The sequence below is a fragment of the Epinephelus lanceolatus genome, chromosome 10, assembly GCF_041903045.1.
Source record: "Epinephelus lanceolatus isolate andai-2023 chromosome 10, ASM4190304v1, whole genome shotgun sequence".
Taxonomy (NCBI): Eukaryota; Metazoa; Chordata; class Actinopteri; order Perciformes; family Serranidae; genus Epinephelus; species Epinephelus lanceolatus.
In genome coordinates this window covers 37,549,483-37,565,049 of record NC_135743.1, presented here as the reverse complement: position 1 = coordinate 37,565,049, position 15,567 = coordinate 37,549,483, and the positions used below count along the sequence as shown (strand labels likewise).

At 40.4% G+C, this 15,567-nt stretch overlaps 1 protein-coding gene across 1 annotated transcript in view; it reads left to right on the top strand.

Moving 5' to 3' along the window:
- Positions 1–15,567, top strand: part of LOC117265913 (dolichyl-diphosphooligosaccharide--protein glycosyltransferase subunit STT3B-like) — a 72,655-nt gene that overhangs the window by 42,322 nt on the left and 14,766 nt on the right. The window contains exons 4-8 of the mRNA XM_033640725.2: positions 1,640–1,705; positions 2,837–2,936; positions 10,686–10,784; positions 11,565–11,711; positions 14,859–14,907. Of these exons, the coding sequence (XP_033496616.1) occupies positions 1,640–1,705; positions 2,837–2,936; positions 10,686–10,784; positions 11,565–11,711; positions 14,859–14,907 (461 nt within the window). The remainder of the gene's footprint in view (positions 1–1,639; positions 1,706–2,836; positions 2,937–10,685; positions 10,785–11,564; positions 11,712–14,858; positions 14,908–15,567) is intronic.

Sequence of the window (15,567 nt, the reverse complement as noted above, 5' to 3'; positions counted from 1 at the left end):
TGACGTTGTGTTTTAAGCTTGTGTCACTGCCCCTCTGTTGCTAAAAATCAATTAACTCAGATGTAGTATTTAGAGCATGAAGTTAAACCTCTTTATGTGATCTTGTAAAGCTGAGTGTTCATCTAAGATGGTTCCTAATGTTAGGAACAGATCATTTAACTTACTAATACATTTTTATTTTGACCAGAATAGTTTCACTTACTAGAATAAACATTCTTTCAGGCCCAGTTGCCACTGGACAAAATGCCACAAATAACCCGCTAATATCTGGCTTTTGTATTTAATGGGAAGGGTTACAATCAGCATTCACTCCTGGGACAAATAACTCTGCGGTGGTCCAAGTAGTGGTCACAAGTTTTAGCCCCGTTGCTAGCGCAATGCAGTGACAGACTGCCTGAAAATACCGTCTGTCTCTGTCTCCAAAATTTAGTTGCCACTGACTTTGAGTGAGAGACTGAGTAAGTAAGAGAGATAAAAGAAAAGAACCTTTTCACTGGTCTCCATGCTGCTTTCTTTTACTAACCTTTTTTCTGGCCTGTTTGTGTCATTGAACGTGACACACCAAAAATAAAAAAACAGGAATTCATACTTGGCTACCTCTGGTCTACTTGCAGTCGGAAAGCTGTCTGTCACCTATTTTTTTTAACAGGTCTTCCCGCATTTAAAATAACCTGCATACACATACTAATTTTTGTGGGAAAAGGGTGTTGGTCACCAAAGACAAGTTCCAGTGTCTCATTCATGATTACACATTAATGTCTGGAGAATGTTGTATATGTTGTTCCTGATCATAGGCATAATATGATTTTTTTTTTTTTTTTTTTTTTGTGTAAATAAGAACTCTTTCCTTTAACCACAGATGTGGCTTTCTATTTCTGCTTCTACAGATTTATTCTTCCTACTGATCCTCAGTGGTTTGTTCATGTGGCTATATGAGCTAATGTTATTCTTAGTGTACATGATCAACTACAACATTTCATGCATACCACTGAGACTTAAAGAAGGAATCCACTATCCCAGTTATGCAGCCTTGAAGATGCTGTTAATTGGTGGTATGGATGGATGGGAGATAGCATAACCTGGTTTACATAAACATTAAGCCTTGTTTCTATACTCTGGATTTTAGACAGATTAATACATTACAACACGAATAAATCATACAGAAAACTAGAATAACTTAACAGTCTCCAGTGATTGCATCTCCTACTCCCAGTATCTCTCTCTAACAGTCTCTACCTCCCTTTTGTTCACTTTACCTTAACGTTCCGTCCATCTCTTGCTTCTTTACATTCACCACATCTCATTGGCTCAGCTCCAGTGTCATCCAGCTGAATGCAGTGACTCCAACCCGTGCCTTCGTTAAGTCGGGGCTCGTTAGCCTCGTTAAGCCCTTGTTAACTTCTCTTGTGCACCGTGCTGGGGAAGGTAAAAATGTGTAGGACACGGTGCTCTGCTTTGTGCAGGTCATTAAAGAGCCAAACATGATGAATAATTCAGACAGTCGTGTTGGGTAAGCAGCAGCAGAGCAAATCCTCAAGGAAGAAAAGTGATAAAGCAGCTCAGCTTAATGAAAGCAGCTGATGTAGATTTTACTCTGTGCGTGTGTGTGTTAGTTAATGCTCTCTTATGCAAACTACAGGTGAAGTCGGTGAAGACGGGATCTGTGTTCTGGGCCATTGGATGCTGCCTCTCCTATTTCTACATGGTGAGAACATACACAGAAACACTTGTTTTACATTGTACATTTCTGTGCTATTATGACACTAAAGCTTAACCCCTAATGCTAACACAGATACTAAACACAGGTCTGAGTCATAAATGATAGGGAGAGCCATGTGTAGATCACACACTGACTCAGAATCACAGCAGCGCCCAAAAATGACCGTCGTGCCACTGACAGATGGCTAACATCGAACATTTTGTGGATGTCCATCTAACTTTGTTTGCCTCACATCAACACAAGGCATTTTCATCAGACAAAACCAGAGCTTTTCCCTTCCTCACCGATCACTCAGCCAGGCTTTGATGAATCTGTGATGAATCATTTGAACTCCTCACTCTGTAAGCTCTGATACCTTTTCTCTGGCAGCTGCTCACTGACAGGGAGTGACACTTGGAGACAAAAAGCACAAAGCACAAGCTTAGAAAGAGGTGCACGTGTGTTGTTCTGAACATGCCTATACCTGTGTGGGGCTGCTGTTATGAACGTGTGCATGTGTGTGTGCGCGTGCCTTAACGCTGTAGCTCATAATGATTTCACAGCTCTCCGGTGGGCTGTGCAGCTTTGCACCCTGCTTCTGATTGCTACCTGTCTCATTATGGAAGTGTGTGTATGTTGTGAATAACAGAGGAAATACAGCCATCCTTCAGTTCCCAGCCTGCAGGGACTCGTGGGCTCACAATACTGATTACCTACTTCAGGTGAAAGCACTGCATGGATTCAACAGAGATCAAAATCCCATTATGACAAAAAGCAGTAAACTAACTGTATGTGACTTTGTATGAAAAACAAGAACCAAAAACTGTCAAATTAACGCAGGCAACCATGCAAAAGAAAAACCAAGGCACTCCTTGGTGTGAAATAATCTCATATTTATTCTTCCAGTGTAGGTAACCGAACTCCGTCTTCATTTAGCCTGAAAAACACGAATCAGACTAAATCATATACCAATCATAAATGTATGTTACTTTTTATTTGTATGTTCATACATCAGTCTGCAGGTGACCACTGTATGTGTGAATGCATATTCCACATTGTTACACCCCTGCATTCATGTCTGCTGTTTGTAAAGTTCTAAATAAGTAAGAAAATACTCTTATTTTGTTTATTTCACAGGTGTCAGCTTGGGGCGGTTACGTGTTCATCATCAACCTTATTCCTCTTCATGTATTTGTACTGCTCCTCATGCAACGCTTCAGTAGGAGAGTCTACATAGGTGAGATGCAGCACACACACACACACACACACACACACACTATCGCGTGCAGAAAAGGGCATGGAGATGTGTGTATATATGTGCATCTGTGTGTGATTAGTGCAACGCCTGTGTACGTGGGACTCCTGTAACACAGGTGTGCAGGTGTACGTACATCCACGTGCACATCCTGTGATTGCATGGGCAGGCCGACTGCTGGAAATCTCGGCCGACATAACTGTCTTAAAGAGGCTGTGGTGTGCTCATGTTTGAGGCTAGCGTTAAGGTAGTATCATGTGAAACTAGACAACTTAAAGCAGGGATACTGACTTTACCCGGGCTGCTTTTGCAAAATGGCAGGAGGCCAGGGGCCAGTTGATAAACAAACATTAATAATTAATATATGAATAATTAGCCTGGACCTCTGTCAGGGGTTCTGGGTGACCCCCCTCTGGAACTTCTTTTTGGTATAAAAGCTCTATTTAATTGTTTTTTCAATGTACCCTGACATCTTATTTACATTCAAAGTACAAAAAAAATCCCAGCGTGAATCAGTTTATTTTCAATGTTCATTAGACAACTGTGTGTCAGCTGTAAGTTGAGAATCACTGACCTAAGGCATCCATTGGTATCAACTATGTCATGCTAGCTTGTCGGGGAGGGGGCTAAATAACGCTCCAAAGTTAGGCTGCGCCAGAGCACAGTGCCATTATGCGTGGCTGTTCACTGTATTTACCTTCACTAAATGCCCTGAAAGTGTTACCAGGTTGCTACAGTATAACCATACGGAGCTCTACACACATCAAACTGCTCAGTTGTAACTTTATGTTCAGCTTTTTTTATGAAGGAGGCATCTGGATACCAGAGCTCATCATAGCCTCTTTTCAACTTTCTTTTTAACAAAAGTAGTTCTCATGTTTTATCCTTGAAACCCATTGCAGTGCAAATGCTGTAGTTTCACATCAATTACTAAACTATGTGACCATGTATGAGGTAAGGAACATTTGAGTTTTGTTAAAATACCACCAGTTTGATATCATAAAAGGTCTCACCAAATCAGTTTCTCTATTTTTGATTTCAGTCATTGTGGTAGTAACTACCTGATGGAAAATCTGTCTCCATCTGTCTTTGGGTACAGATTTGTGATGTGTGCCCATTTTGTGACGCTCTGAACCATCTAGACCTTTCCTGAGGAAATGCGTTCTGTTTGCTGTGCTGTTGTTATCATGTTTAAGTGCGATAAGCGCAGATGGCTGGCTGACAGAGTATTTAATAATGTGCACACCTGCTGATCTTGGCTATATTGACTTTAACCCAACCTTTTGCACTTTTTTCTGCTGTGGCACATATACATGAATCCTAAAAAGAGACTCAAAATATGTCTTAGGGGAACACAAAAGTATTAGTTGTTTTTATTTCACCCATCTATGTTTTTTCTCTCCCATGTCCCCCTTTGGGCTCCATAGAAAACAGTTAAAACAACAATAATGAATCATGCTTGGCTAGTAATGTGCTCCATATTTAGATAATTTAGCTGGTTCTTTCCTGCCTCTAAAACCTTGGTTAGGAGTTACATGTGCATGTGCACATGCACGCCCCCATACACACTCCCCTTACCAACACAGACACACAAATACTTTACATTGACATTGATTCAAGGGCATAAACCAGGGGGGTGGGGTGTGTACAATTTAGCTCATTTGACATTCAGTGTAGCACATCCAGGATAAACAGATAACAAAAGGGGCAAAGTAACTGTACAGTCAGCAGCCACACACCTACACACACACACACACAAATCCTGTATTTCCTCTGCTTTCAAAGACTAAAAGCCATGCACATAGATGTGGGGGTAGTAAACAGAGTAGCTTATTCATTTTTGTCATATCTGCACTGTATAAAGACTTACTGATAACTTAAAGCATTCACTAGCAACCGATGTTGTGTCTGTAATGAGACACATACCAGGTTTACACAAATCCCCCAGAAGAGAAGAGATATGTGATAAAAGTAAGAGAGATGGAAAGTGGAAATGTAGGCAGGAAAAAAGGGAAGGAAAAAAAAAGATTAAAGCTGTCTTCCCTTCAAAGAGCTCGCCTCGTCGCACACTCTGAACTCGCCTCACTGATCATGAATTAAGTCTTGACCCAAGGCTCACAGCTCCATACTGATGCCGCAACACTGTACCATTGTTTCAGATCCAGATCAATAACCCATACATACTGTACCAGATCATAATTCTGTGGAAATAATGACATATCAAGATGTGACACGTACAAAGTCAGGCAAGGTTAACCTGACAAGGAAGCTGTGAAATGTCTGTCTCTCTCTGAAGACCAGCACAATACATTTTGCCTGCAGCAACAGAGTAAATGAGGTGGTTCAAAGTTGTTTCCAGTAGCCTACCAATGATGCATACCTTCATCTGTGATTTGAAGTCCAGTCTGTGACCTGCTGTCACACACCAGCCCTCTCTTGCTTCATCGTCCATGTCTAACAAAGCACATATACCATAATGAAATCCAACTGGAATTTCATTACATGAGCAGCATCGTCTCCTCTGCACCAGAATAAAAAACAGAATAGAAAACCCTCTGGATGGATGCCTCAAATCTCAAACGGGCATCAGCTAGGCTGCTTGTTCCTAGTACCAGATGAGGCCATCACATTGCCCAGCATCTAGACTGCAGGTGCCATGTGCCACCTGCTGGGACACTTTAACAGGGCGACACCAGGCTCATCCACAGAAGTGAGCTGCCTGGCTGCCAGTAGCACAACTAAATGATTAGATTAGACTTGATGAGAGGTAGGACATCGCATATCATTACATTTAGTTTGCAGTTCACCCGCAAATCAAAAATATGTATTTTTTTCTCTTACCTGTAATACCATTTGTCAGTCTAGATTGTTTTTGTGTGAGTTGCTGAGTGTTGGAAATATTGGCCATAAAGATGTCTGCCTTCTCTCCAATATAATTGAACTAGATGGCACTTAGCTTGTGGTGTTGAAACCACCAAAAAAAAAAATATTTACAAAACTCAACAGCAATGTCTCTTTCCAGAAATCATGACCCAGTTACTCAGGATAATCCATGTTTCAAGTTTATTTTTCAACTCTTTTTTTATTTATACAGCACTTTAAAAAACAAAAGAGGCTTTGCACCAAAGTGCTTAACAAAGATAGACAAGCACAGAGACATAAAAGTGCATAGATGAGTTAAACAAGATTAAAATAAGTTTAAACATATTTTCAACCCAGGGAATCAGATAAAAAATAGAACTAACAGTACAAACACAAGTAAAAGCCAAAGAATAAAAATGGGTCCCAAGGCTCATCCTAAAAGCTCACCTGGCTAATGGCCTCTAGCAGGCCACTATAGGAAAAAGTCCTGTTCCCAGCCTTTCTTTTCCACCACTGGGGCACAGCGAACATGCAACAGTGGGTGGATCTGAGCGGTCTGGCGATGCTGTAAGGGCTGAGAAGCTCTGAGATCTATGCAGGGGCGAGCCCATGGAGAGATTTATAGATAGCTAGAGGGATTTTGAAGTGTATCTTGAAATGAATAGGGAAGCCAGTGTAAGGATACAAGGATAGGGGCGATGTGGTTCTGTTTCTTGGACCTTGTCAATAACCACAGCAGCGATTTAAATTAGTTGCAAATGTGAGATGGTAGCCTGAGAAATGCTGAGGTAGAGGAAGTTACAGCAGTCCAGCCTGGATGATTTAAGTGCTTTATTGACCCTTTCTAGATCAGAGAGTGACAGGAAATGCCTAATGTTGGAGTTGGCTCTGAGTTTGAAGAAGCTGGACCCAACAGTGTATTTACTTGCTTGTTAAAACTTAGATTCCCATCAAAGATAACACCCAGGTGATTGAGGTTCTAGGCGATAATACTTGTATCATGCGGGGTCCAAAGAGTGGGATGTGTGCCTTGTCTTCATTTAACTGCAAGAAATGATGTGCTAACCAGTCTTTAATGCCTTGGAGACATTTTTGTAATTAAGTGACCCGATTTTGGGAATTGAGTGATAGATACATCTGAGTATCATCTGCGTAGGATTGAAAAGAGATGTTGGGAGTTTGGGTGATTTTTCCCAATGGGAGCATGGAAGGACAAAAAGAAGTGGACCTAAAACTGAACCCTGTGGAATTCACAATAATCCACAGACCTTGTTGTGAGCAGGTTCATGTAGGAACTGTTTTCTTTCTACGCGCCAGCTGTATCACCATGCAAAAGAAAGCATGCATCTACTCATGGACAAAAGGCTCATGCTCGTGGCAGTGCGAGATGTTAATATTATTGACATCTTCCTCTGCGGAGCTGTAACATAAGCTAGCCCAGTGGTGCTAGGTGAGTTAGCAGTAGGTGCACGCTTCCCTCTGGGCTGATACAATTGGTTGGTATAGTTCGGCAGAAAGACAGTAGTTCCTGCCACCTGCAACATTTACATGCATTCAAACATTGATGGCACAGCCATCAGGAGAAATTTGGGGTCAGTATCTTGCCCAAGGATACTTCGACATTCAGAGCTGAGGAGCCGAAGATCAAGGTGACGATTTTGTGATTAGTGGACAACCTGCTCTACCTCGTGAACCACAGCTGCCCGTAGCTATAGGTTACTTTATAGATAAAGATTTACCTATAAAACCAATGAAGAGTTTATAAATTGTGATGTGTTGTTATAGATTATAACACCCAAAAAAAGTTTGAATTTGCTCCACATTGACCAACAGTAAAATAGAATAAGTATATAATAGTATAACAAATACTGTCAGACATTTTTCTGCACAGAATATCTTTACTTTTGAATTTATGTGCATTTTACTCATAATACTAACATGCTTTCTGTTTCAGTGCAAGACTGGTGTGTATCTAAGTACTTCATCCACTACTGCTTATATCAGTGTAAATGTGCATTTAATCAAAGTTATTCTGTAATTCAAAAATCTACAACAGCCCTGTATTAAATCTCATCTACAGTTTTTGTTGACATCACATTATGATAAACATCTTTCACCATGGTGCAGAACACCACCAGTAGTGATTACAGACTTCAATCAAATTCTCCCATAACACAATGTCAACAAAAGCTGAATATTGCAAGTTTCGCACAGGTAAGATTTATTACAGGTCTAATTCTATTTGATCACATAAGGTTGCACAGGCGAATGAAAAATGACAACTCAGTGCATTAGGGCCATTGAGGAAAGGTGTTTCCTTGCATTAATTTACTAGATCAATTTTTTACGGAGCAGTTTGTGACACCGGCTGGGTCAACAGCAATCTTTTTCCATTTTCCTCTCTCTGGCATTCCTAATAATGTTGTCATCATCAGACGACAGCCACGGAGGGAGAACGTGATTGAGTCAGAACAACCTTGGAACTGTTGCTTTTAAATGTAAATAACAGTGAGGTCTGCTGGGCTTCATGAATCATCTCTGAAGGACGGCTGATGCTGACTGGAAAGCAGAATATCTGAACTAAATATTTCCTCCTTTGCTCCCTCCAGTCTTGTCAAGGCAAGGAGATAATCAAGATACAAAATCACTTGAAAGTATGTGTTGCTCCAACAGAACAGCAGGCTGTTTTCACACCGAGACATACATCTTTTGGTGTTACACCAATAGTAATCATGTCTACTTGTGAAGACAGCAGTGGAGAGAGTTGAGGTTTGATTCTGTGCCTAGACACAAATTGGCGTAGACTTTTTTCCCCCACACGATTCCCTTTGGTGTGATCTGGTGAGGCTTCAGCCTTTCAAATTTATTTTAAGTGCAGCCACAGATGAGCAGCAGAATTGGAGATTGGAGTTCTGGCTCTTAGTGCAGAGTGACGACCATCCATTTAATGTTCTGCTTTAACACATCAGTTGAAGATAAGATTGTCCAACAGTGAACTGTGAATTTTGAGGAAATTTCAGCTGCTGCATCAAACTGCTTCATCTTATTCTGGGTTGTTAAGATACCTAAAAGAGGCATGACGTGGTCAGAGTCGAGTCATCTAGCTTATTGAAATATTTCTAGTCTGATGTACCATTCTTAATGTCTACAATTCTCAGCTTGTGTCTATAGTATGTAATAAGACTGCAGCTTGTTTAAGCGAGCTAACCTTTTGATGTCATTGGCTGTGCTCTGGCAGTGTTCGACCAGCAGAGCTTGTTTCTGAGGTTTTTGTTTTTGAAGCTTTCTTTGGGTGTTTCTGACCCTTGAGGGCTTGTTTGAAACACTTTTCAGGTTTAGTTGGAGTGTTCACAGTGAGCCTGTTGTCTGGTTGTGCCGCTGATTCCCAAGTGTGTCAATTGTTTTAACTCTGGAGCTTAATCGCTCTTAGACTGTCAGTCATGATTTAGGCTCAAAAGGCGTTTTGTTCTTGTGTACTGAGTCAAGGACTTTTAGAGGGGGGATCACTAACACTACGCTTGTATGCGCCGTTGTTCTTTTCCTTATTAAATCTTTCCTAGAATTTATTAATATAGTACCAATATTTACACATTTCTGAAATCACATATAATTAAACAGTGAACAGTTACTGACAATTTATCATGATACAGATAATAGGTCACATTGTCTTACCCTAACTTTATTTGTTACACATATTTTATGCACGGTGTGTATGAAGTATTTCTCCTATCTGTGTGAGCACAATTTTGTGTTTTATACCTGCAGAGAGACATTTTTACTTAGTGAGATAACTCAAAAGACAAGGCAGCAATAGTGTATATTTCATTACTGTTATCAAGAAAAGACCAAAACCAACAACTCTCAACAGACTCTCAGCCCCACAGCCATTGGTTCCTACTGAGAATGTAAATCTTTAAAAATGGGTCAGAATATGTAATTTCATTTTCAGAAAAGTATATAATGTTCCAGAACAGGTTGGCACTGTTGTTTTTTGTAGTTTGAGTTCACAGAGGTAGGCAGTGCACTGGTTAGGGACTATTTCTAGGCGCAGATTTGATTTGGTGCTGTAGTGAATATTTTCAGCAGCAGGACGATGGATGTGGGATTAAGTCAAAATAAACACTTCCCACGTTCAGCACAATGAGACATGTCACCTAGTGCAACAGTGTGACTCACTGATGTAATTCAATAGTTTTTGAACAACAATGGAGCTCTACGGCTCAGAGGAATAAAATATATCAGGCTTTGGATACACACACACTTGTTAGTAGGACGGGTTTATTGTTACCTGGGATTAGTTTACAGTAAGAAAAATCTAGAGTGGGGGACATCAACTTCATTTGTCTAAGGGCCGGAATTTTTCCAAGCAGACTATTTAATTAGCCTATCATTGCTTAATAACATGATTATAATTGTTCAATAATAAATCTGTCCACTCCACCGAGTTGACTAGAACTGAGTGCCATAGCTCGTATGTGTGTGTTTGGGAGAGTGACAGAGACAGACAGATGGAAAGAGATGGTGGAAGGTGGACTATTGCAGGAATGCAGGTTTCTGTAAGTTAGGCTATCAATAACTTACTCAAACAATGTCTCTTGATGCTTTTTGATGCATAACTTTTGACGCATTTTTGGGGGGAGTTTTTCTTCATCCGCTATGAGGGTCCAGGGACAGAGGGATGTCATATGCTGTAAAGCCCTCTCAGACTAATTGTGATATGTAATTTTGGATGTAATAGATCAAATTGATATCAAAATGGAGTTGAAATTACTATTTGTACAGCCCAGGAGGCATGCTTTGTGATGGGGCTACAGATGTAAGTAAATAAGTAAGTAGTGTCTTGTCTTAACTGCTTGTTTCTCCCTCCAGCCTATAGCACCTTCTACATCATCGGCCTGGTCTTGTCCATGCAAATCCCCTTTGTGGGCTTTCAGCCAATCAGGACCAGTGAACACATGGCCGCAGCAGGTCAGTAACCAATAACCTGTGATCTGGGTGGAAAGTGCCAATAATATGCATTTACTTCAGGCCTATGGAATATGTTTTAACTTTATTTTTATACATAAAGCAACATTTAGCTTTACATTAGCTTCAGCTGAACCTTAGAATGGATTATCACACAGGACAGTGTATTTTTCCCTTCATCTGTTACATAGATATTGATGAATGAACATAAGTGCATGTCAGTATTGTTTTGAGATAGACTTGAAAAATGTGACCCTTTCCTTTTAAAGTACCTTTTTCCCCAGTCATGATCATATATCTGCTACAAAATTAGATTCAGAAATGCAATCTGTGTATGAGCCCTCAAACTGGAGTGTGTCATGATGATGAGGTAATCTTCAACCATTCACCTGAGACAGTTTCCATAATACCAGCGCCCACAGCAGCTTGGCAGTGCCAGTGTTATCTTGACGGGCAATGACAGTACAGTGGAAATAAAGTGCACACTCCGATATTACCTGCTAAGATGCCTTAAATTATTCAGATATGCGCAGTACTGAAACACTCCAGTAAAGAGTAGGTAAAGTGGATGTGATGCCTTTAAGTGTTGTTAAATGCTCATTTCTTTATGAAAATGATTGGTTCATATTTAAATGACATAAAAAGCATGTTGAAAAGGGGGGTTTAAATATGCTTTAATGACAGAGTTACAGTAGAAACAAAGTTTAACAGTTTATTTACTGCTTGAGCAATGAAAATATGTCACATTTTTAATTCAGTTTTGTTTGTGCTCTATCTCTGTAGGTGTGTTTGTGCTGCTTCAGGTCTACGCCTTCCTGCAGTACCTGAAGGACAGACTGACCCGGCAGGAGTTCCAGACTCTGTTCTTCCTGGGAGTCTCTCTGGCTGCTGGAGTGGTTTTCCTCTCTGTCATCTATCTGACTTACACAGGTTTGTTCACATTGGCTTTCAGAGGGAAGGTCGTCTGAATCAGTCTCACATCCACTTTCTGCACTAGGAAAAACAGCTTATGGAAAATGAAAAATGAAGCTACCACATTTGTGTTCATTGTTCTGTGGCGAGATTACTCAGTCACATGCCTAGTGGTTTTAATACAAAGCTGGACATGCATACCACATCATTACTGTGCAGACAGGCTACAGTTAAGCTGACTAGTCCCTTGGGTTTTAGAGAATTTGGAGAATTTGCCATGCAAATGTAACAGCTAATATGAATTTGCATTTCAGTTTGGTGTCAAAGGAGAAAAACAAAGCTGTGTACACAACATCTTTTACTCTGGAAAAGCTTCACAATTTTCACTGTGCTTTTTGTCAGATTGATTGATTCTACATTGAGTGGCTGGGTCCCATTTGAATATAAACAGCTCGGGGTGCCCAGTTATGCATCGTTTTACATATTTCCCAGGAGTAAGGTCCTAAAAGAATTTGGAGCAGTTATTTAATTTACACGGTACCTTCAGTCCTCCCCTCGGTTGACTGCTCTGACCTGGTGAATGGGCTGGGGAGGCTCCTTCTACCACCTACCACCACACCAAATCTTTAAAGTAGGGATAGACCGATATGGATTTTTTAGGGACGATGCCGATACTGCTTTTTTTCCATCACCCTTAGCCGATGACCGATTATGGACTGCCGATTTTATTGAGCCGATATTTGGGGCCGATACTGCTTTTGCTCCCTCAATTTACATCAAAAAAAAGACACAATGATAACAAATATTACAGGTCTCAAGTTTAAAATAAGAAACATTTATTGAACAGTAAAAAATACTAAAACAAGATGGAAAGTTGAGTTAGAACAGGTAGAATATTATTATTATTATTGTTATACATTCAAATAAAAAGAGTTCAGTGCTCTTAAATCTTCCAGTAATGTCTTTATAAAATAAACAAATATTTAAGCTGAAGCATAAATAAAACAACAACTACTGTACACAGTAGGATTCAACAGCTTTGTTCAACTTAACCACATACTTTCAAATGAAAAAAAGTGCCAGGGAAAAATAAATCCGTGAACCCACGTGCGTATCGGCTGATGCCGATACAAGTAAAAAACTCAAATATCGGCCCGATATATCAGCCGGCCGATGTATCAGCCGGCCGATGTATCGGTCTATCCTTACTTTAAAGTTTCTTTAAAGAGCAACTCAGTTGTTTATTTATTTATTTATTTTTTTCCTTTAAGGTTTTTTATATCATCCTGTAGCTGCAAAGCAGCGGTAGACCAGCAACTCCCATGCGCTGTGAGGTCAGATTACTGTTTCTGTCCATAGAGCCTGGTGCCTTTGAAGATGGTGATGTAACAGCTTCAGTACCCCATTCGAAAGGGCTGTGTGACGGCAAGATAAAGCCGTAAAATAATTTAAATATAGAGTACTCTTGAACCAATATTGATTTTGTTTTAAGGTGATGCCATCATTAGTTGACTAAAATACATTTTGCTGCTCCCCCCTGGTGGCTACCAGACTCCTCTGACAGAATAAGTAACTTTACCATGAGAACATGACGGGTTGCTAGTCTACTGCTGCCTCTCCTCTGATCGTTTAGTTTGTATTATTATGTGACCTTCAAGACCAAACTAATGTGGCATCCACAGCAGTATACTGTTAGCCTCTGTGTACCGTTACTCCAGCAGTATTACATTATATTTAATCTCAGTGTGTCTTCACCTAGTCAAAAAAGGTTGAATTAGAATAATAACAGCATCTTCCACCCCCAAGCTCAAATCTTCTAAGCTAACACTTTCCTCACTCTTTGTGCTCACACTGTCAGAAACAGAGTGTGTTGGGGGGTGAGGGAGGGGAAGGCATCACCACGGTGACCTGCATCACTGCTTTTTTGCTTTTTGCTAATGGCTGAGTGGGAGCTTCCATTTGAAAAACACTCAGTTGGACCCACCCTCTAAATAATTATCAGTTACTTTTCCAAATAACTATCAGTTACTTAACGAAGTTCACATGAACCGCTCCTCTCATGGGCTTAAAGTAGAACCACCAAACAGCACTTATTTAGAAAGAAAATGTGTCACTTTTAAAGCTGATTCGTCTGTTACTCCATTTATTTTCTTCTTCCAAAACAGTGGTGAGGAACACCAGGAGCAAATGCCAAGAGTTCATTTTTCATTAAAACTAAATTATGACTGGTTTGTTAACTGCATGCCAAATTAATCAGAGCACACATGGCCAAACTGCCTCCTAATTTACCATATGATGGCTTGTTGACAAGCAATGTAGCATTTAAAAGCCTCTTTAACAAAAAAAAAAAAAAACAGAGTCCAGTGCAGTGCTCACTTCATGTATACATCGCTTCCAGCAAGCTTTACAGAGAGCAATGAGGGAATAACGGCATTACTAGGTTGTTTTAATTGAACATTCTCTGGTCTAGCTCAGCAAAAAACACAAAATTACTGGATCCATCAGCATATTAGCATGACGTTCACCACCAAGTGGTAAAAATATTTTTTTGTCCTGGCGGTGGGTCCCGTTAGCCCATCAGGCCTGTATGGTGAAAGAGGAAACACTGGACTTTTTACACAGTTACCTGAAGCTATAGTATTGTATATTGATAATATTATAATAGTGATGAGTGTGGTCGCAGTAAATTAAAACCCTTATCTGAGGCCCAACAGCCATTAAAGGCTGCATGTAAAGCAATAGCTGGTTATAGTTGGAGTCAGCCATCCACTGATATCACACACCTATAGTCTGTGTGTGTGTGTTAGGACCACCTGCTGACTATCTAACTAGTGGTGATTGCTCTCTGTGTTCTCATTTATCATTGGACTGGTGAGCTGAGCGGCCAGGCGGCCAGAGAGAGCTCATTACAGCTCATCATGTCTGCAGCACAGCAACACACACACATTAGCGACAATTACATGATCAATACATGCAGGAGGAATGTTACAAATCAATCAAGCGATCCACTGATGCGTGACAGAGTACACAGACCACTGACCGTCAACTGTAGTGTGTGTTCACAGGTGTGTCTGTGTGGGCTGCTGGTTAGACGTGTTTGTTTTAATGCACTATAAGTATATACTGACTGAGTCCATATGGTTTGTGTGTGTGTTTAACCTTCAGGGTACATTGCTCCATGGAGTGGGCGCTTCTACTCCCTCTGGGATACTGGGTAAGTCGTCACAATAGATGTGTTGTATGTTTGCAGTGGATTACAGACTTTACAGCAGTGCTGATAATAATTATGTACAGTAGCACATTTAAGTCTGTTAAACTGTAGGAGACAATGGGGCGATTAAGATTCATTCCACCTTGTCTACTTATTGATCTACTATGAAGTCCAACTTTTGATTTAGTCCAAACGTTGTTTAATAAACACATACTCAGGATGATGATTTTTTTTCATGTGCCAGAGTGAAAGTGTCACTGTTTCAACAAATTCAGTTTATTTTCCCCTTTAATTTTTCAGTCACATTCTCATGTTTTAGCCAGATCAAACAGACACATCGAATGCACGCCAAGTATCCCAAGAGCACTAAACACTCACTGTTTGACCATAAAAAGCATTTTGGCAGTTCCACAGTCAGGCGTCACTCAACCCCATCATAAAATCTTAAACAGATAATGCTCCCTTTCTCCCTTCCCAGATCTGGGCTTACAGAGAACTGCCAGACTGCAGCATCAGCTGTAAAACCCTAAAACTCTGAGTGTATGTCCACATATGTTTGTGTGTTGGCGCACACGCCTACCGTGCACACGAGTATATTTTTAAAGGAAATTAAGTTTTGCTGCAGTGCAGTAAAAGTAATGAGGTCATTATAAATGACATCAG